This window comes from Aythya marila (assembly GCF_965140915.1).
Source record: "Aythya marila genome assembly, chromosome: 10".
In the NCBI taxonomy this organism is placed as follows: Eukaryota; Metazoa; Chordata; class Aves; order Anseriformes; family Anatidae; genus Aythya; species Aythya marila.
The window spans coordinates 5,325,663-5,347,810 of record NC_139051.1 but is presented as its reverse complement, the minus strand read 5'-3'; the positions used below and the strand labels follow the sequence as shown (position 1 = coordinate 5,347,810).

The following is a 22,148-nucleotide window of genomic DNA, read 5'->3' as shown; positions in this document are numbered from 1 at the left end:
AGCAGAAGTAAAAAGCTCATCTTCAATGCAAACACAGACAATTGAAATAGTTGTTCAATATTGGAATCCAAGAAGTTTGTCCCTTCATATTTTACCATTTCAGGTAGATAAAAAGCTCTCAAAAATATTTCCTTAATTTCTTTCCTGCTTTAAAAAAAAAAAAAAAAGATATTCTAAACCCTCGGTGTTCTCATGAATTGTACAGACAGTAAGATTAACAGCAAGAATTAAGTCTCATTATTTAATTTGTTTTAAGAATGTATTGCCTTAATATTTACAAAAGTATCCTTAAGATTAATAATCCTGATTTACCACCTCCCCCTCCCACATCATTTCTCACACTTACCCAACTCCCACAGAACTTCACAAAGAAAAAGTTTAACTACATCTTGAAGATATCTGAAGCAAAAAGGAAAGACACCACATGCATCCATAAGTTAATTTTTATTTCAAAACCAGCTCTCAGTTTACACTGTACATGAAACACAGGCAATCCTGGTGGTATTCAGGATTGGCAGCATTCATTAAGTGCCAAAGCTAAATTCATCATGCTGGTGCCAACGTACCAGTTAAAAACAGACTCTATACATCAGTGAACTACAGACAAAAAAAAAAAAAAAAAAGTAGCAAGGAACAAAATTCCTACAGTCTGTTAGGAAAATATAACCCAAAACTATACCTTGCCTAAAGAACAAGTGGCTCAAACTCCCCCGGATTCTCTCTCATTCCAATTTGCAGGCAGAGCGAGATGGCCCAGACCCTCTTTAAGAAAGTCACTCAAGCCACATCTTTGCTGTTGTCCAAGTTCTCTCAGGATTTATCATCAAATTCCCAACAATCCAGTAAAAGCTTTCTTCTGCCAAGATAATCTTGTGACTATTCGTAAATCTAGTCAACAAAAATAGTATTTTTCATCCCAGTAATACTAAGCCATAAAGGCTAAAGAATACGTTGGCCATCAACTGTTGACATTACACTCAAATTTGCTGAAACATTATCAGGATATTTTGCCCTTGGATTAAGTCCCCACAGCCTCTCCTCCACACACACAGGCATATGGTTGGCCACTTGCTTTAGTGAGTCCTAGCATAGCATGAAAGCAAAGCTCCTCATTAGCTGCTTCTGTAAAGATGCAAACACATTTGTACTCACACACTTGCTTCAACAGCATCATCTGCAGCACAGGAAGTTAAACATACACAAATACATTCCACAAAATAATCATAAACCCCCCAGCAACAAAGCCATCAGCACAATATAACAGCATGACCTGTGAATGATTCCCAGATAAATAACTGAGTATCAGTTCGGTCATGGCAGGAAGACAGAGACATGACTCTAGGCAACTAACAGCATCTAAAAACACTTGCCTCCAAAATCTGACAAACTATGACCAAAAGTTTTATACCGTTTTTATTAAAAAGCTTTTATTAGAAAAGTTATCAAATACATCTGTGCACAATTCTTCCTTAAAATGTCTTTATTTTGAGTTATTGCATTTTTTTCTCTCCTCTGACATTTTATTGACTTAAGTTTTAAACATTTATTTCTTTAAAAATCCTAAAAAGATTAAAAATACACAAATACAGGAAATTGTATTTCTCAAAGGTTTTCCCCCCCATATCAAGAAGTGCAATTTTGCTTCCAAGATTCTTTAATGTAAAAGAATTTTATCCATCAGTAACACAATACACTAAAAATTGCACCAAACACCTCAATATACCTTGGGTATCAGCTGTATCTAGCTTTTCCTATGCACTGCTTAAGGTCACGAGAGATCTATATGAAAATTATGCTTACTGTAACTCATTTTTACCAGTATAGGCAGGTCAGTAAATGTACCTACACTCTGTGAAATTGCCTATGACTGTTAGGGAACGGCGGTCAATAATATCTACAATTATACCAGTGGAGTGTTTACATTTACTGTAACTGTCTTGCTTTTGCATACAGATGTATGCCTTGCTTCAAGCCACTGAGACTGTGTGATTATACTGCAAGTCTACCATGGGAATAGAGTCTCAAAGAAAATCCATAGTGTAACGGAATTTTTATTTTTTTAGTTTTTTAAATCACACTGAAAATGATTCTTCCACACATCCTTCTGGCCCCTCTTAAGAAAACAGAACTACTTTTTCATCCCCAGCCTGCCTTCCCCCCAGAGCTCACATGTTGGTGCTATTGAGGAAATTCTATAAAGAACTCAACTTTGGCTTAATATTTCCTTCAGAGTAAACAGTGAACTATGCTACTGACTGGGGAAGGATTTTCCAAAGTTTTCTAGATTGACTCTTCAACTTCTTTAAAAAAAAAAAAAAAAAAAAAAATTAGTAGATCAGACTTTTGGCAGTTCCAAAAACAAATTCCTAATGATTTCATTTCCTTCCAGCTGCAGCTGAAAGACACCCTATGTGTCTTATCATTTGTCATAAAAAAAAAATCCATTCCCATTAGCATCCTCAAAAAGGATGAAGTTTTATTCCAATTTACTTGGGTTTTTTATTGCAGAAGTGCTGTTTTATGTGAAATGTAGGAAACGTCCAGATTACCTGGAGTTAGCAAAAGATTTATTTGCTTTAAGAGAGAAGATTGATTAACCCTACTGAGCAGACCTGTTATATTTTAGCATTTAAAACAAGAGGGAGAAGTCAAAGTTTATATTCGAATGCAAGAACATCAGACACACTGCTCTCTACCTTGAAAATGTTTCTGAACTTGAAATAGAAGTCTGCAGTTTCTGTTGTATTAAATGACTAAAATTAAAGTTTCCTTAACTGCTTAATTCTTACAATCACTATTTTTCAAAGGAAGCTCTTCTAACCTAAAAACAATAAATGGCCAAGCACAGCAACGACAAACAGTGACACAAAGGAACTAACCAGACATCTCAGAACTACTGTGTCATGTAACTTGACTCTACATGACATACTGGGCAGTGCCTTACAGTAAGATGACAATTCCTATTCAGATTTTTACCTGCAGATGCAGGACTGCATAAAAGCATCCAGCTTCTTTAAAAGAGGAACTCTGACAGGCCTATTTCATTCCCACAGAGGCCACTCTGAGAAACCAATCTGTAACACTTTTCATCCCCTAGCATTTCCTTACCTATTAATAGGCATACATTTTTAACAAATTAGTATCTAACCTCTCCCAAAATCTTAAATGAAATGGATGGACATATCTTTGTATCAAGACAAGTATTTCACAATCTGGAATGTAAAAATATAGTTGGGAAAAATAAAAAAATATTCTGATAATTTTTATATTTGGAAAACCCATAGAATTAAAGAGATGGGTGATGAAGGTACGGTAGGGTGCCCTCAGGTGGTCTGACAAATTAATGAGTTACTTCCCTCGTAGAGGTTTACTTTTTTCACACCAGCATTTCGCTTTATGTTGTTACAATATTTTACGGAGCATTATTTAAAAAATAATATTTCAGTCTAATCTAGAATTCATCATGCTTTACCCTAAATGGCCACTTGGAATGCTGTGAAACATGATTTGCAGCCAGAAGCACCAAGTACATAAATTCTTCCACATCAAAAGAGTAGTTTGTAAATTTTGGATGTTCTCCCAGTGTTGGGTGGTGCCCCTAGAAAAATAAAATAAGGCCTTTCAGACAGAAGAAGATTCCATATATCTTACATTCAAAAAAAAAAAAAGAGAAAGTTAATGGTCAACTAACTCAATTTTTCTTCTTACTGTAGCCATTAATATCAAATGATTTATTGATCACAACATGGAATTTCATTTAGTCTAAAGAATGAAAATCATATTTAAAATTTCAGAGCAGAGATGGGTAAAAATAAGCTAGCCTTTAAACTCCTAAAGTCACAGTAGAAAGAACAACCCCACCCTTCCACAGCTAGCCACCATTACCTGGTCTTGAGGGAATACTTTATTTCTTTTTCGCCAAGTGATGTAATGAATGCCTCTCAGCCTTGCCAGATCCAGGTAACACCGTTCATCTTCACAGTTGTATCTAGGGACAGGCAGAATATTTACCTACATATTGCGTTGAAGTTAACTAGCGTGAAACAGGAAAAGAACTTCAAAGTCCAAGCATTTGCTGTCCAGTTCCAAGGCAACAAAACCACAGACAAATTCTGTTCCACTAGAAACAAGAACAAAGGCTACCTACCTGTGCTTAAGATGTGGTCAAGGAGGCAATCTGAGACAAATCTGTGCATCAGACATGTCCCTGCCCAGCTGTACCAACTCCTGGGCGTGTAAAAAGCAGCCTTCCTTATTGCAGGGGTTTTAAGCAGAATTTCCCCAGGATGGGAAATTCAGTGCTCTTTGGACAAGCATGTTGCATTTTATTTAGTTCTATAGAATTGGAATGCCAACTAAGCCAGCTTCATAACAAAAATACGTTTGAAATAAAACTACTGGAGAAATTTAGATAAGACAGGATAACACTCAGCTGAGCCTGGCTAGCAAGTGGTGCTCCCAGGTATGGAAAGGGGCACATACCCTTCAGGGCAATCTTCAACAGCCTGGACATGCATCATCAGACAGATCACCAAAATACTATATCTCATACCCACCTGGCAGAATCTGACCAGCGATGCTTTAAAAAGGTTTTCCCACAGGCAGTTGCCAACTAGGCTGCATTTTATTTATACTATGGCACCTAAAAAAGGTAAGCCTGTATGATAGTTACACTATATTTTATAATGAAAGCTTCCTCGCTTTCTATTCCCAGAAGAAGAGACTGCCAAAAATGAAGTCTAGAGGACAATGCAAGAGAAATGTTCTTCGTAAAATACTAGCAGGGGACAGTACTTCATTAACACACATAAACAGACGTTAGTAGTTGTGTATATAATAGAGGGGGAAGAGAAAAAAATAGACTTACAGTTCGAAAACAACAGCCCAATCTGGTAGAAAGAGCAAATGGGTAAGTCCAGCTCCGTGCATCCCAATGAATATATCAGAGTTATGCGTGATTCTCAATTGCTCTGAAAATTCAAGTTCCCTGCAGACAACACAACAAAAATAGTGATCTGGCATGCCTATCCATCTCAGCAAGAATTAGTTACATGTAGAAAGCGCAAAATTAACTTAAGGGAATACTGAAAGAGAGAATTGATTTTTCAAGGAACAATACTAAGAATCACAAATGCTTCAGCAAGCAATAACTCAGCATGGAATTAGAAGAAATGCAGACAGGTTTCAAAAACTTCACATTAACAAGAGTCTGTTGCAAAAATTTGATTTTATTGGTAAGTTAAAGCTCGTGTTAGTTGGGAAGTTTTGTTGTTTTTTTTATACCTGCTTTAAGCAACGTCAAAAAAAAAATCTCATCTTTCAAAAAAAAAAAGTCAAAGGATCTAAACTGTTTTTAATGGACTAAATGGACTGTAAAAGCATACAACTCCATCTCAAAGATGCAGATGTCCAACCCAAACTTATACACAGGGTATCAAGCAGAAATAAGGAAGCTCAGGTTTATTTTATTTATTTTCAGCTCCTGCCTGGAACTCTCTCCCTTTGAATGTGACCTCCAAACACAGTATTCTCTCTAAATAACCAGGTGTTCCCTGAGCACACAAATTAAAAATGGACAAAAGATACTGAACTGTAAGGCAGACAATTGAAAAGGGAAATCACAACAGGCTTCATTTGCATACTAACAGTTCATACATTTAAAAGGAAGAGAGCAACTTCCTCTCTGACAGTTTTGAGGACAATAGAAAGAAACTGGCTTAAACTGCAACAAGTAAATGTGTACTGCTTAAAGTGCTATAAGGGTAGACATCAAGGAAACCCTTTAACTATGATGGGAGCAGGACAGCTGTGGAAATCTCTTAGTGAATGCTACTACAGTTTAGACAAGCACAGGAACTGTGGAAGCATCTCTTGGTTATGCTTTCAAAGAATGTCAGTCTAGATGTTGTCTCAAGGGTATCCACCCTCTTCTACATTATTAGCCTGCTCAAATGCTGTCGCTGACAGAGGAAATGAGCCACTTTTGACTTCCTCATTCTGTCTCTGCTTGGGTCAAAGCACTGATCTCGCACTGCTGATTCAGTTCCTTGCTGTTTCCGCATGCTCCGCGACAAAACCACCGACTACATGCAAGCTGCTGCCATCTGGCACAGGAATGCACCACTTGGGAACTTTTCTTCAAACCATTTCTTCCTGGCACAGTGCCTAGAACATCTGGGCACCACAAACTGACCTAGATGTGTCTTCGGGGCCACCAGAGCAGCAAAGAATTTAGTAATGAATGATAACCCAGCTTAAAAGTCATATAAAATAAGATGCTAGCATCCTACACAAGAAATCCCTATTAACTACCAGTAGCCAAAGAGCATTAGCAAACACATAAGGGTGGTGGTAACACAGCTGTTTTGGGGAGAGGGGAAGAAACAAAAAATGATTTCAAAACTTGCTCATTCCAGTTTTAACCTGAGGTTACTAACTTTAGCTATTCATTCTAAGTGTTGCATCATAGGATTGAAGGGCTTAACTAGCTCACCCACCACTCCCTCAGAAGCATTCATTCTTTCTTGCCAGGTCTTGGATTTCGCAAAGGTTAGACATTGGGGCATGTATACCTTTGCTTGAAAACAGCTTCCACCACCCACCAACAGCGTGTAACCACACTAGTTTTCTCTATCAACATACGTACTTGTATTTGTAGTCTACCACTTTGACCTCCAACGTTGATACTGTTTTCAAAGCATTCACAAGCTAAGGAGGGGGGGAAGAAAAAAAAAAAAAAAAAAAAGGACAGTGATTTGGTGTTCAATTCATGGTGCTTCAATTAATTCTTTCCCTGCACTCCTGTTTCACACACTCCACCTCCTCACCAGTGAATTAAAATTAGGAAGACAGAACACTGTCATATAAAGATGTTCCTCTGCTTTTGTACATTTCCATCTAGGATACCTACATTATTTCTAGCAGAGCAGCCACTGCAGAGGGGACTTGGATCTCTTGAACTCTCCCAGAGACTATGGTTGACTTCTGTATGCTCCAGGGCCCAATTCCCAAACCACACACAGTAGTAGCAGTTTTGCTGGGAATGGCAGGAAGATGTGACACTTCGGGTTGGATTTCCAAAAGATAAACTTCTCCCTTTCTGTTACGTGCTTATTATCAGAAATTACACTGCATATAGCAGTGTATGCAGGCCCTGTAGCCAGTCTAGCAGATAATGCACAAGTCCAGTGATCTGAGCCCTGGCCTGCCACCAAGCTGTTGCATCAAACAAGCCTGTTTCTCCCTTAAATAAGTTGGGGATAACAATGCCAATTCATTTTTCTCAGGTACTAACAGATAGGAATGAAGAGATAAAAAATTGATGTTATCATTTTTATCACCAGAGAAGCTCCACCAGAAGTTCACTAAGCTGTATGATTCAAAAAACAGTGATTCAATATAAAAATTCATTGAGTTTTGAATGCATACTGTCGGATACAACTGCTTATGTATCTTGATCTGCAAGCATAACAAAACGTTTTGTTAGAGCCTTCAACAATTGGAATGTTAGAAACAAAATAATTATCTGAAAGCAAAATTATTTAATTTTGTTAGAAATTGTGCAGCATCTGTTCGATAAGAGGATATACTTTTACTATTACATCTATAGATTTCCATTGAAAGAGAGCAGCAAGGTTCAGTATCTGGTGTACAGAAACTGGATAGAAGACACTAGAAGAAATCATTAGCACTGAAAGTATTTGTCCAAGATTTGTTAGTGGACAGATGTCTTGGCTGTGCCTGAAAAAAATCATTTCATTGAGCAAAATTAACTTATGATGAATTGGTTTTAAAAATAAAAAGGACCACACCTCATTCTGGTTTAATATTTTCCGGTAATCTGTACTGCGCGCAAGTATTGTGACTCTAATTTTCCCATCCTAAAAAGAAAGAAGCAGCAATGTTAGCTATGAGGCAGACTTCACTTAAAAAAAAAACACACACAACTTCCATATTTACTTTTGGCAGTTATTTAAGCAACTAAATACATCCCCTCCTCATGTAGAAGATGATGTAACCACCTTAAAATTCACATTGTATTTTCCAACAGATTAAAAGTGTCAAAAACTGCTTGAAAGTCTGACTATTAACAAAAAATAGAACATTTTATTTTATTCAGTACAAAAGAGCCTTTGTATTACACATCACACAAGTTTTGAAAGCAGGAAAGCAGTTTTCAGGAAGGCTTGCGCACAAGATCCTCGGAAAAAATAATTTACTTCTATAACAGTTCCTCCTTTTACCTCTTTAAATTAATTGGACTCATGGGAGTAAACGTTCCAAGTGAAATAAAGAGATTTAACTGCATGACTCCCATTAGTGTCAGCAGGAGAATCGTAACTAAATGCCTGTGCAGTGCTTTGAATATGTGCCCCTCAGCGATAATATGTAGGCTACTCTCCAGCAAATACTTCAAGAAACCCAGGACCGCTGTATCCATCAATGCAGCCATTGCAACAATTTGTGAAAACTACCAGTGTCTACAACAGAGAAGCTCAGGGCCAGAGAGATGGTACCAGGGAGGAACTGAAGGACCAAACTCAATCATTTCCTTCTCTGATTGGAGCTCAGCAATAGCTATGAGGACTGATAAAGAGCATGTCTGCATAGAACAAGCTTGCTGCATTGCTTTGTGGGATCCTGTCTGCTGGACCTGAGGGCAGGGTCTTATCAGCAGGGAGGAGACCATAGAGTTGGACGGAAGATGTTCTAAAGTCTGTCCTATGGAAGGAAGACATGAAGGCAGCTGCCGCAGACATACACAAGTGTTTGCTGAAGTTCGTTATAGAACAGACTGACTTATTGGAAAATGCCAAGAATCACAGGAAAGGACAAAGTGCACTACGTGCTCCTATTCCACGCTAGGATAGCTCCACACCAACTAGCTGATGCTGTTTCTCCGGTAAGAGCTGTCAGCTCCATATTACAGTTTTATTGCTCATTTATCATACCTTGGGTCCCTCTTGTGTGATATTTAATCTGTGTAACACATGCTGTGAAAATGCTCTAAATAGGCCTGTTCCATGACAGCCAGAAATCTGAAATAAATAAAAAGCAACTGTTACTACAAAGTTCTTTTGCTCACAAAAATCTCTTTGGGATCAGTCTTTTGCCATTCTTGTGGAACAAAAGCCTAGTATCATACACTGCACTAAGCACATCACTATTTTCTGCAACACAAGTGGCACTTTATTTTTGAAATATACATGTCTCTCTTGTTGTTATAGCCTAAACACATGAACTAATGCCTCTAGGAAAGTCTGTCAAGCATATAAGCTCTTGAGCTCTGCAAAAACACCAGGAAGTTCACAGTGCCCTCCTGTTAAAAAGTTATAATACACATCTCATAAACCGTGAGACAGAGGATTGCACCTAACCACTTACTATCAACTAGCTAAAGTAACTTCAAAACCTTAATACTGAGGGAAGATCATTTCATTTGGAGTTAGAGTCCTTCAATGCAGTACATTTCATGATAACTCAGCCAGATGTTTGAGAGATTCATTAACTCAGACTTTATAGTGTCATATACAAATCCGGTTAACGCTAAGATAAAAAGGACTCACCAATGGTGTGTTATAAAACAAGCCGTATCGCATCCGAGGCAGTAATGAGAAGACTGCTTCTTTAAAGCATACCTGCAAAGGAAGATCACAAGAAGTTACACTGCACTGCTACCTTCCGCTGGCACATCCCATGCTCATTCAGTGGGATCACTGCTTATAATGAGCTAGCAATTACATGCTCCTGTCAAGAACACCCTCACTTCCTTGACTGTGCAAATGAATAGAACAAAGGAAATCCTGATCCCAAAGGAGATCTCAGTTCAGATGGTACAGAGACAAGTGTGGGAAGAGGTCTAAAAACAAACAAAGCAAAAACACCAAAAAAACGGAACAAATGTGAACTAAACAGAAGAAAACTGGGTAAGGTTAAGAGTGGGTTTAAAAGATTTAAGAGTCTGAAATGAGCTCTGAATGAATTCATATGTTTCTGGTGAGAGAAAAATCTATTACTGGTTTGTCTGTGTGTTTGTTTTGTGGGATTTATTTTTAATTTTTATTGTTGATTCAGGTTATTTTGTGGTTTTTTGTTTGTTTGTTTGTTTGTTTTTTGTTTTTGTTTTTTTGATAAATAGCAGGTACACTAACAGTTGCACAGGAAGATATATACCTCAACAGGAATCAGAAGACAGAAAGACAGTAAAATTTGAGAACCCTTAGCTGCAGTACTGGTTGCTGTGGAAGTGAAACTAATACATAAATATCACTCCTCAGAAGAGAGATAAGTTAGGTCCATCTATGTAAAGTGCAGACATGCCTCAGAATTAGGTTACAACTCTGTCTCATTGGCAAGGTAACACTCTCAAATTACACAAATAAACACATATAAAGTATTCATGGTCTCTTCTGAAACACCTATATCCAGGAGCAGCAGTCATATTTACTATGTAGTCACCGTGAATTAGAACAAAATATAAAATTCCATACCCTTTTAGAGTCAAAGGTTTTCAGGTGTATTATCTCATAGTCAGTAAATGCCTTCCATGTCTCACTGAACAGGTCACCATAGCCATACGAGCTCTATGATGGGAAGGAAAAACAGAGACATAATGATTACATAAATGCATACAACAACTCCCTTCATGACTTACAAGTTTACATGTTTAAACACACACTTTGTAGCACATCATCACCACCACAGGACCTAAGCCAGCCTAGGACAGAAAGCAGATGTTACTGCTGTGTTTACAACGGCAGTTAACTCAAATTGTCTGGCAGGTAGTTGATTTTTATTATAACAGTTCTATAAATCAGCAATATCGACAAATTCTTCAGCAGCAGATTAGAATCTGAGTTAGAAGCAAGAATACCTACTGCCTATGCCAGAGACAACAGAACACAGATTAGATGTAAGTAACAAAAATGGAGGGAAGGTAGAAAGCACAAACCTGACTCCTGAAACTAAAAGCCACCTGTTTGGGATTGTCACTTGCATGTTGCACGTGTATCTCAAACTGAAGGCAATGATCTGATTTAGTGTAAGGAGCAACCAGTAAACTAGGCTTTGCACTAGTTTGACAAGCTGCCAGGCAGTTTCTCTACAGAGCAGTATAAAACTTCACTTTAGCAAAAGTGCTCTGCAGAACTTCTTAAGAACCAACAACTCCCTATGAGATTGGCCCTTCAGTCCTAGAATTGAGGCTCAAGCCTTCAGATCTGCAATACTTCCTAAACATCTGAGGGCTAAGTCTTTGAATGCAATTAAATATAATTCTTGCTTAAAGCTTCCTTACAGCTTTAGAGCTGGTTCAGCCTGCTTTGAAAATTACGTGGAAACATTCACAAGAAATTTGAAAATGAGACTATAAATAACTGCAGAAGAAAGGGGACATCTACTAAAATGCAAAAGAAACTGAAAGGTGTCACATTTCCTCCACTTGAAGAGGTGCTTCTTTCCCCTCCTTCTGCCATTAAATTTTACAATCCATACTGCTTTCTGGTAGTATGTGTTAGAAGAATTGCACTGCCAGAGAACTGATCTTCCATGCTGGAAGTACTTCTCTCTAACCCTGTCTGCTCACCTTAGAATTGCTTTATAAACATTGCTTTCCACATTTGCAGAAACAGTCCGCAAATCAACACCCAGTAGGTTTTCTACTCATTTTCTGCTTTGTTTAACCTATATCTGAGGGCATTACTGTTTAACAAGAACAGTGCACTGATTCTACAGTAGCTGGAAAGTATGCCCAAATCTAATTACTTGAAGAAAAAAAAGAGAATGAATAATAAGATCAAGTCCATCTTTCAATCAGCATAGAACAGCTCATCAGCAGTTAGTTGGTGCCATCATCTGGTTGTCCATGGTGATGGACTCAAGCAGATCAAGTAGTTAAGACTCATTTAAAATGATAGTGCCGTGGTAATACTTACTTTGAGAATGGTACATCTGAAAGAGTTATTTGATTCAACAATGCAATATAAGAAAAAGCATTGATTTCCAAAGTAATTTACAGTGCTGACACATTTGATCTTTTCAGAAAGCCATTGGAGCTGGATTAACAGCTTCCTGTAGGAAATCTAATGAGCTTGCTTATCTGGCAGGCACCTTTATTTTAGTTTTCAAAATGTAATTGAATTAAGGAAAGATGAAAGAAAGTTTCTTCCAGACAAAGAGATTTTTCATAAATAGCAAGTAGTAGGTATTTGCAATTCTCTGCTGAATATTTGTCACAGCAGTAAATACATAGGAAGAAAATACAGTATTACAGAAGAACAAGATAATAGATGTGGGATGATATCATAGTCATCAAAAGTTTTGTTACTTCTGCAGGTGATATACATTACCCAGCACATTCTAATTTGTTTGGTTTAACACTCTCCTATAGAACTTAAATACAGGACATTAAAACTACTACTACTCACAAACATAGTCATGATTTCAACTCAGCAGTACAGCAGAAATAGCCCCACTTAAAATCTACTTTTATTTTAAGGGGTGATCAAGAAGGAGCCATAAGGCGGCTACCTAAAGGAATTAAATATTAGTCCCTGTTTTGATATGCGTGTATATACATTTATTTATTTATGCATCAAATAATTATATCAATCATAATTGTATCATATGTGCTGCTTGTCGTGGTTTTTTGTTTGTTTGTTTTTGGTTTTTTTAAGTTTTCTTTATTACAGGTCACACATTACTGATTTAGAAAGATACAAGGCTGTATTTCTTTTTAAATATAGATTAAATAGTTTTCAGTAAGTCTACTTCAATATTCTCAGAGAAAAAAAAAAAAAAAGTCCACAGAAAACAGCATGTAATATTCAAATGCTGCATATTAGAAATACAAATGATGGGATTTTTTTAGCACACCAAAAAAGGCATAAATGTGTACTAGCAAAGGATGAACTATGGCGCAGTGTTCAAACAACTTCAAACAACAGATGCTCAAACAACTTCTACTAGTGTTCTTCTACTATTGTTCATGCACCTGTATTAACAGGATCCAAAAACTTATCAGTTCCTTGTGGCTCAGCTGACTGTCCACATGAAAGCTAAGGATTGGTTAATAAAAGGTTCAGAGCGTCTATAAAGCAGAAATACAATCCATCACGAGTACATTAAAGCACTGCAGACTTACAGTGTCCCACATGACTATGTTGACATCCGTACTGAAGGAGTTATTGATATGCTGTGTGATATAAAGATTGACGAAGTCACAGAAGTGATGGTACATATTAACACCTGAGAAAAAGAAAAAAATGGTTGGCAAAACACTACATCACCCTTTCCACTTTTCAATGGTTTGTGCATTTGCTCTCTAGTAGAATCCTGCATTTTATGTTAGTTTTCTCCCAGACTAACTGAATGCTTCTTATGTACCCTAGAGAAGCAAACCTTTAAAGAGAAGGAATACAGGTAAGAAATCTGAAGTAAAACATCTTAAAAGGTTCAAGGAAATCAGAATACCAGCAAAACGATGGTGAAAGAAGATAAGTTTCACATACTATTTCCCATTACAGACTACAAATGCTTTCTGAAGCATATGAAAGCAACTATTGCTCTAACAAAAACTAATTAGACATACAGAAAACATTAAAAACAGGGCTTTGGCACTGCTCTTAGGTTTTTGTTGTGTTTTTTTTTATTATCATTAGAGTAAACTGAAGCTCTCACTGTCAGACTACAAGACAGAACTTGTACTTGCACAGAAGCCAAAGCCCAAGTAATTCCTCAGGTTCGTTCTCAGAGCATTCCTGCTCACTCTTGGTCTCTCACATTAATACCTTAAAATCACAACGCATAAGAGGTATCATGAAACAAAGGAGGTAACACAGTCCAGCTTGTTATCTAGGACTAGACACCAATTTTGGGACCACATGCACACAGTTCCCATCTTTAAGCTTCTGACCAAGAAGAGCTGCCATGGTAGGAAGTAGTTCCTGGGCTTCCCATACTGCTCAAAGAGCAATTCTCCCCTGCCTCTCCCAAAAACAGATAGGCTGGGCACAATCACCTCCTGAGCACAGCTAGAACAAAGCTGCAAAAGGTACAAGGTAACAGCACAGCAACTCTTCCACAATTACTGTTCAGGGAACTACAACAGCTTTACTTAAAATACAAGATACAGGCCTGCAGGGATAAAGGAGTTAATCCCCTTTACAGTTGCAGTGTATCATGTGGTCAGAACACAGCAGACAGCTGCACAGTTTAAACCACAGCTTACTCCACAGCACCTTGTTTGCCTGTCTGCAGCATTGCCATTCTCTTTCAGAAAGACTTGTCCACAAAACATACTGTGTGAACAGAAAGGTTGGCAAACCTCAAAAAGACGTCAAATACCACTGTCTCACGCTCAAGATGCTTGGGTGCTGTTGCTATTGTGGATTTTAGAATAGTGTTGAACAGCATTCACCTTAGCTTTCTGTAATGAGAGAGGTGCAAAGCCACGGCAGGTCGAGAACAGATAACTTTGAAGCATCAAGATTAAAAGAGGGTTGTGGGATTTTTGTTTGCTTTTTTTTTTTTTAAGGGGTATTTCAATCAACTAACAAAACTTATTCCCTTGAACTTTGTCTTTGAATGCACTTCCTCTGCCACATCTTCCAACATGCACAATCCTCAATTATTGAGCACTTACTGCAAGACATGTATACACCTATACCCTGCATTTCATAATACGGAAACAGTCATCCAGAAACACAGCCAAAATCACAGACTGTAAAAGAGTCACAGGCACAAAAATCAAAACAGTTAAGAGCTGAAGACCATGCAAGACAAGCGGAAGGGTTTTTTTGATCATCTGTGGAAAAACTCAAAGTTTTAAACATAAAAGAAAGTTTTGTTTCTGACCTTATGAAAAATAAAATAAAGAAAAAAAAAAAAGTCACACCATCTTTCAAAAAACAGTATAAGTGAATTTGACAATGGAAATGCAATAATGTATAAGTGAGTGCTAGATACAGGCTCTTTTTACTGCATTACTGTAGTATTAAAAAATAAACTGAAGATACCAATTACCTGCATCTAATTTCATGAAGTATGTTGGCTTCTCAATAACAACATCACACTTGTCATCCTCTAGGGGCCTGAAGTTCAATGCAGTAAATGTCTGGAGTTCTGCAAACCTACAAAGATTCAATCACATAGAGCATGCTTTGACATTAACATACTTGAACACATGTATTTCATACATTTAAGATTTAGTAACTGTTCATGCAGTCAGTTTGATTTAACAGGACTGCTGAAATCTGATAAAGTCTGACAATTAAAATTATTTGAAAGTGTAATGTAAAGTTCTTCAGGTTATGAGCTTCAAGAGTTAAACCCTGTCTTTGATCTCAGGAGCGAACAGCACCTTTGATCTACAAATCAAGGCAGCAGAGATGTAACGGAGAGCCTTAGAGGCTAGATCCATGAGTCTATCCAACTTGATCTGCATTGCCAGAGACGCTTCAGCAAGATCTTCATGCTTGGGTCAGAATAATGAATGCAGATGCAATATTTATTATTCCTGGATCTAAACAAGGATGAGCAGTTAAGACAACTATAGCAGGTAGAGAAAAGTCTTTTCTTCCTCTGCAGCTGTTATTAACAGAAATTGACCATCAGAGCAAATAAGGGAAAAAAAATAATTGAGAACATGAAAAAAAGAATAAAAAGAGTATTCCTACAGGCATCTTGGTAGCTTCTGTTCCTTCAGTTACTTCATCAGTTAACTGACAATCCAGCTTTGAAGTGCTAACATGTTACCCATGATACTAAACCAGCTACCACAAAGCATCCTCTGCCCTTCCTACTCAGCCTGTAGACTGTCGCCTGTTTCACATTGAGAACACAGGCTCCCTGTGAGCAGGGTATCAATATACACCCAGATCAGGCATTGCACTGGATTCAACATCACTAGGACTGCGTGAACTAAGGCACAAATGCAAACTTTAAGGCATTTCACAACCAAAGAATTGTCTCCTTCCATAAGATTAGGCATAGAGCTAACTTCTTCTCTAGAAAACACCTGAATGTTACAACCTCAGGTTACAAGAGGCATTCAAATCTGTTACTGCTGTAAATTAGGCAGAAAAGATATGATTACATGTAACATAGTTCAGAACGGCACTCCATGTAGATGTAACTGCTAGACGTATGTAATACAAACTCTCAAACTGACCTTAAAAAGGAATGACTATTTCCCCAGAGTGAAATACATTACACACAGCTGCTAGTGCCAATAAAAAGAACAACAGATAAGTGAACTTGGGAGTAGCCAAGACAAGTGATTCTTACCAAGACTGCAGAGGGCTCTTGCGTTGACCTTCAGCCAAAAATGCTTGAACATCAAGGGTACAATGACCTCCAATTTCTCCCTTCTGTAAGAAGTCTTCTTTGAATCTATTGCAAGTTAGTGAAAGCCTATCAGTTTTTGTGCAACAGTGCTACAAGTGCTCCGTAATCAAGATTATATACTCAAGCCAGTATTATTTAATCTCAGTTTAGCAAGATACTTCATAAATATTTAAAACTTGAGTATTTTCTTCATCATAAGAGAAGCATTTCCTAATGCTTCCTAAATAGAGTGGTGTTCTCAAGAGTTCTACACATCAACCTTCAAAACAGCACTACACTCAAAGTTATTAGGTATCATTTCCACATACCCAATGAGTACTTAATTAGGTTTTCTAGGATTACTTATAGGAGCACCGTAAATTGTTTTGTTTTTAATAAAAATAATCTCACTTTGTCTCCTCAGGTTTCGTAATCCAGTTATTCACCCAAAAATTTTACTCAACACACAGTGAACAAGGTGCAATAACAGGTTTCATGAAATCAAATTGCTAAGAGTGCTGTCCAAACTTGCTTACAGGATATGTTAAGAAGATAATAAAATTCATTCTGAGGGGTATCAGCATCACAGTCACGAACCAGCTCTTTCCAAGTCAGGTGTGCAAGACACTGACTTCAAAAATGAGGCAGAAAGAAAAACGGGTAATGCCACTATCAGTGGCACTTTCCCTTCCCCCAAGTTGTCCACTATGCAGCATTTTATTTTAGGATGGCAAGGTTCAAGTTCTGATCTCTTTTTGATCTTAATGCATTTTAAAATACCATTCCTGGTTCTGGTATAAAGGCATCTAGCATAGGAAAGGCATTCTCAGTGCCTTATGCAGAAACAATTCTGCTTTGCATGTCACTAGAACAAGACAGAATGTGCCTGAAGATACAGGAAGAACATCTCAAGATACAGAAAGATTGTCCTCTCTTCAGTCAATAGAAAGAAATATTTCAATTGCCCATCAGCAATGTAGATCTCCCATGAATGTAGTCTTCAGCAGCAGGCCTCTGACAAGCAAGGCCTGTGGCAACATGCACACAAGCTATATGTACAACTTAATTAATCACATTCTTCAAGTCCATCTCCCTGCCATCCCTTAGTTTTACTATAATAAAACTTAGTTTTACTACAACAAAAGCAGATCAGACCTGTCGTGGTTTCTCTTTACAGTTCTTAAATCAATGTATAAGTTAGTTGCCCTGCAATGCTGAAGGTATTGAGAGCAGGTCAGAGATGAATCTCCCTGTTTAAAAAAGAAAAAACAAATAATAATTTTATCAAGAACAAAAGTTATGTTTAATATGTTTACAAGGAAGTGAAAGTACAGTATCTATCAAGAATGCTTACTGTTACTGCAGGCTTACAATGGGTTTTCATTTCATTCAGCCTCTCTCGTATGTAACCAAAGTCAGCTTGTTTCCAGAATATCTGTTGGGCTGTCTCAATATCATTTGCCCTGATGTATGAAGGAGAGAGGAAAACCAAGGGCCATTGCTCAATTCTAGTAATAACTTTAACAGAAAACATTTTTTCCACTGAAAGTGGAACACAAAAGCCAGCCAGTTACTTTATTGACATTTAAAATGCAAAACAGGAAGCAACTTATCAGCTACATGTAAGGGAAAACATCAATGACAATTTAAAGCTATTCTCCCGTAGAAGGCTATAAAAGTTTTTTTCATTTGTTTTTTAAAGCTAAGAAAAGAACTCCAGGGTTACTTTAGCAATCTGAATTCAAGGCTAAATCAAAAATGAGGAAAACATTGTGGCAGATAGTATTTCAAACAATGTTTTCTTCCTTAAAAAGCTTAAAGTCATGTTGAAAGAGATGTATGTTATATATACATCCAAACATCTGCACAAAGGTGCATAGCCATCCTTTAGACTCTAAATAGCCGTGGAGTTAATGTTACCGTGCTAACACGAAAGTGAACACTATATTTATTTTTGGACATACTGTACTTTATAAATTTAAAATGAAACTTACCATCCAGTTTCAACATAATCACACACTGGGTAACTGAACCTGTAATCTGATTTGCAAGATTTCTCATAACCCCAGCAGGATTTTAGTTTCTTCAAGTATTTCTGTAAGACAAAATAATTGTATATAGCTCTTGATCATGCAACAGCAAAATAGTTAGCTTACAAACTACCTCTTGCTAACAAATTTTACATAAAAAGAATGAAAACAGACCAAGCTGTTTCAGAAAGAACACTCTGATTCTTTCTGCACAGCAGAGGATCCACAAAAGACACATATGCTCAGCAATATTATTCTGGTCTTTAACGTGTCTTTCAGCACGACCAGTTTTCCCAAACCAGTGAGTAGGATTCCAAAGTTTTCACATTGCTGAGAGCTATCGATAAAGTTAAGCTCACATGAAACTCATCGTTCCAAGCTCCAGGCTGAGAGTACCACTGCTCTGCCTGGCAGATCTAGAAATGTTGGTTCTGCAGTAAAAACGCAGAAAACAGGGAGCACAGCTCACATCCCCAAATCTACAAACCAGCTTCAGCCTGAGAGACACTATAATTGTCCCAGGACACAAATAGCCCAGATCCTCAGGTCCACCATCCCTGCAGTTCCAATTCCTAATGAAGCCAACTCACTGGGAAGGAGACCAATTCATCATCATTCCTAAACCGCTAGGACTCCCAGAATAAACCACCCCAAAATTACATTTGAACAAACAAACAAAAAAATAAGTCAGACCTACTTTGTATGGGCAATGAGAGTCCTGCTTACAGATGCCAGCAATGTGCTGATTGTTGTGCAGAAAGTATGGAATATGCTCATCTGGCAAGTTAATAGTTTTGTAGCTATATAATGGTTCTTCTGGAATGTTTTTGAATTCAGTAAGATTTTCATCTTGGGAATTAGCCAGGATTTCTTGCAGTAGCAATCCAAACATAAGCAACATGAACATGGCAACCTTCAAGTACTGTAGTTATTAAAAAAAAAAAAAAAAAAAAAAAGACATTTTACACAACTGCAGCATAGCACATTTCAAGCATTTTAGGTAATATTTACCCAAAATCAGTCATATACTCAGAAAACTTTTACTTGTGTTGCTGAGGTGTTTGGTTTTATTTTTCACCCCTATGGGAAGAAAACTTTTGCTAAGAGTCTAGACTGTACAACTGCAGGATTATCTTTGAATCATTAGTCATTGATGTTTATTACACACTACCAACTCACGGTCAGACTAAAACGGGTGTGTTTACTTTAGCTAAATCCCAAGGGATCCTGAGAGTTCAAATGTGGAAACTAAGTATAGATTATATAACATCCAGACAGCAGGAAGAAAATGTAGAAGTATTTGGAGGGGGAGGGGAAGAAATAAAGAATTTTAGCTTATAAAGAAATATTATATACATGTATACTCTGCAGTTTGAAATAAGTTAATCATCAGATGAAGGAAAGTTATGCAATCACAAATAAGTGGTCAAGTTTAAATATTTCAGCGTTAGTAGTCAGCATCACATTACAAAGACTCTGAATTTGTGTTACGTACAATAAATTAACTATAGGCCCACACGTATCCGTAGATACAGCCTCTAGAACAGACTGGCTACCTTGCTCGCCATATAAGCTTCTTGTCAAACATCCATGCTTTGAATCACTAAGCTTCCTGATGAATTAAAAAAAAAATGTGTCTGCATCTAAAAATCCTTTTTGGCATCATAACTCGCCAAAGTTTGCATGCTTGCTTGCAAGCGAAGCCTTCAGCAAAACCCCGACGATACAAGCAGTTTTACCTGTTTGGTTTGAGGAGAACCGCGTCAGATTTCCCAGGTACGCAGACCTAGCAGGGGGGTGGGAGAGGAAAGCAGAGTTAAACACATCCTGCTGAGGAAGCTCCCTCACAGCACAGGGCTGCATCTGGAGGAAAAATCAGGGCAAGGAGAGCGACATGCCAGCAGCCCAGAGGCGTTTCTTAGACTCCTGAGGCAGATAACACGGGGCTCCCACGGAGCTCCCACCACCTCCCTCCCCTCCAGCCCGCACCCAGCCCCACTCTCCAGCTTCCACAGCCCCCCAGAACAGCATTATCCCTCCACCTGGGCTCTGTCTGAGGAATGGGGGCTTCGAGAGCTGCCCCACACCCAGCACCAGAGCCCCGGGCTTGTGCCCAGCGCGGAGCCCCCACAGCCGACCGCCCCCTCAGCACCGCGGCGGCCGCCTCCGCTCACGGCACCTCTCCCCACCTCACCTCACACCCGGCCGCCCCGCAAAGCCCCGCGGCCCGTGGGCCCGGCAGCCTTAATCCTCATCCCGCCGCGGCAGCTGGCGACCGGCCGGGGGGGAGCACACGGCGCCGGCCCAGCCCTGCCCAGCCCGAGCAGGCTCGGCTTGGGGAAAAAGGCGGCCGCCGGCCCAGGGCCGCCCCCACCCTGAGGGCGGCGCCGCCGCCGCCGCTCCCCTCCTTCACACCCGCGGCCCGGCCCCTGGCAGGGGGCTGAGGGGCCGAGGGAGGGAGCGAGGGAGGAGCTGGGCCCGCTGTCAGCGCGCAGCCGTGGGGTGCCCGCACGGGAGGGCTGGAAGAAGGCGAACCTCGGCCAGGCGGCACCTGCAGGGCGGCCAGGTCAACCTCCTGCCCGGCGGCCAGGTCAACCCGCTCCGTGCCCGGGCACGGGGGAGTCGTGGCGCTGCCCCGCGGCCTCTCAAGGGAAATGGTGCCGGCGATTAAGGCTGTCGGCGCGTCTTCCTCTTGCTACCCAAAATAAAATCCGTTCCTTGCGCTGTTTTTAAGGATGTGGAGAAGAAAAAAAAAAAAAGCCCTTTCCTGCCGCGGCCGGGCAGGAAGCGCAGCCCCGCAGCACCCCATTGTCTCATTTCCCCCTGAGCTCCCGGCCCGGCCCCGTGCCCCCACACGAGGCCGAGCCACCCCCCAGAAAAGCGAGTGAAGGTTTTACTCCGCTTTCAGCCTTGAAGTAACGTGAATCCTCCCCCCAGGCGAGGCCCTTTGTGCCTCACTGACAGGTGGGGGAAAGGAGGCGGGCGGCGAGTGCCCGGCCCCACAGGGCAGGACAAGGACTGACCGCGGGGGTCCCCCTGCCCCAACACAGGGTGCTAGAAAGCTGTTTGCACTCCAATAAAGGAAATTAGTCCCAATGCCGCATGATCTTTAATCCCATTACCGCTGGGAATTTCTAAATAAGCGCGGCTCTTGTACCTAAATACGCATGACACCACAAGATTAACCGAGGGGTGTAGCTCTAGTCAAATCCAGAGTACCTGGGATGTATCTGACAGCCCTTTCTAACCTCAGTGCTTTCCTTTCACACCTATCAAGACGAAAAACCTACAAAAAAAAAAAAAAAAAACTGTCAAAGAGACTCAGAGCACACTCTTAGCGTAAAATTTTATTTTACCCTGCCCCGTGCTTTTTACAGTTTATACACATTTTACAATTAGAAACCAAGGGTTCCGTTTTCACCATGTGATAAACCATTCTGTTTCAAGGATCATTGTAGCCCTTAGCAAAACATACATAAAGTGTAACAAAGTTGTAACAGGAAAAAAAAATAACAAAACTAACCCTTGCTACAATGTATGGATACACAGGATTTTTAACATTTGCTTCTTTGTTCATAAAGGATGCAACACCATGCCCAGGGAAAACTGTACCAGTGTTCCTCATCCAACGCCCCCCCACGTGAACAGATGCCTTTCCATTATCTACCAAGGATGAGAAAAGTAACAGTATACTTTGAGTAATATTTTAAACAATATTTCTTTGTACTTGCCTAGGCAGTTAGAATGAGGTGTAAATTAGTGGCTTCCACAAGAAATAGTTTAAAAATTAACAAA

General features: G+C 39.3%; 1 protein-coding gene across 2 annotated transcripts; it reads right to left on the bottom strand.

Moving 5' to 3' along the window:
• Nucleotides 1-486: 486 nt before the first annotated feature.
• EOGT (EGF domain specific O-linked N-acetylglucosamine transferase) lies at nucleotides 487-21,171 on the bottom strand. Of its 2 annotated transcripts, none has more exons than XM_082768217.1 (17): nucleotides 20,889-21,171; nucleotides 20,093-20,139; nucleotides 19,051-19,275; nucleotides 18,318-18,418; nucleotides 17,678-17,786; nucleotides 17,479-17,573; nucleotides 16,285-16,389; nucleotides 15,022-15,128; nucleotides 13,142-13,245; nucleotides 10,491-10,583; nucleotides 9,567-9,638; nucleotides 8,952-9,038; nucleotides 7,812-7,880; nucleotides 6,647-6,708; nucleotides 4,868-4,987; nucleotides 3,886-3,988; nucleotides 487-3,598 (listed from the first exon to the last, which is right to left on the bottom strand). In XM_082768217.1, the coding sequence occupies exons 3-17, from the start codon at nucleotides 19,258-19,260 to the stop codon at nucleotides 3,452-3,454; spliced, it is 1,584 nt and encodes a 527-aa protein (XP_082624343.1). In that variant the 5' UTR covers nucleotides 19,261-19,275; nucleotides 20,093-20,139; nucleotides 20,889-21,171; the 3' UTR covers nucleotides 487-3,451. The 2 variants fall into 2 exon arrangements, with proteins under 2 accessions (XP_082624343.1, XP_082624342.1); XM_082768216.1 differs by lacking the exon at nucleotides 20,889-21,171 and adding an exon at nucleotides 20,548-20,727.
• Nucleotides 21,172-22,148: the final 977 nt, after the last annotated feature.

Excerpts from the sequence above, each read along its gene's own strand:
- EOGT (XM_082768217.1), bottom strand. The coding sequence starts at position 19,260 with ATGTTCATGTTGCTTATGTTTGGATTGCTACTGCAAGAAATCCTGGCT. Across the intron at positions 17,574-17,677 it reads ATTGTAAGCCTGCAGTAACA|GGAGATTCATCTCTGACCTG; the intron begins GTAAGCATTCTT and ends TTTTTTAAACAG. Across the intron at positions 9,639-10,490 it reads AAACCTTTGACTCTAAAAGG|GTATGCTTTAAAGAAGCAGT; the intron begins GTATGGAATTTT and ends CTTCCTTTGCAG.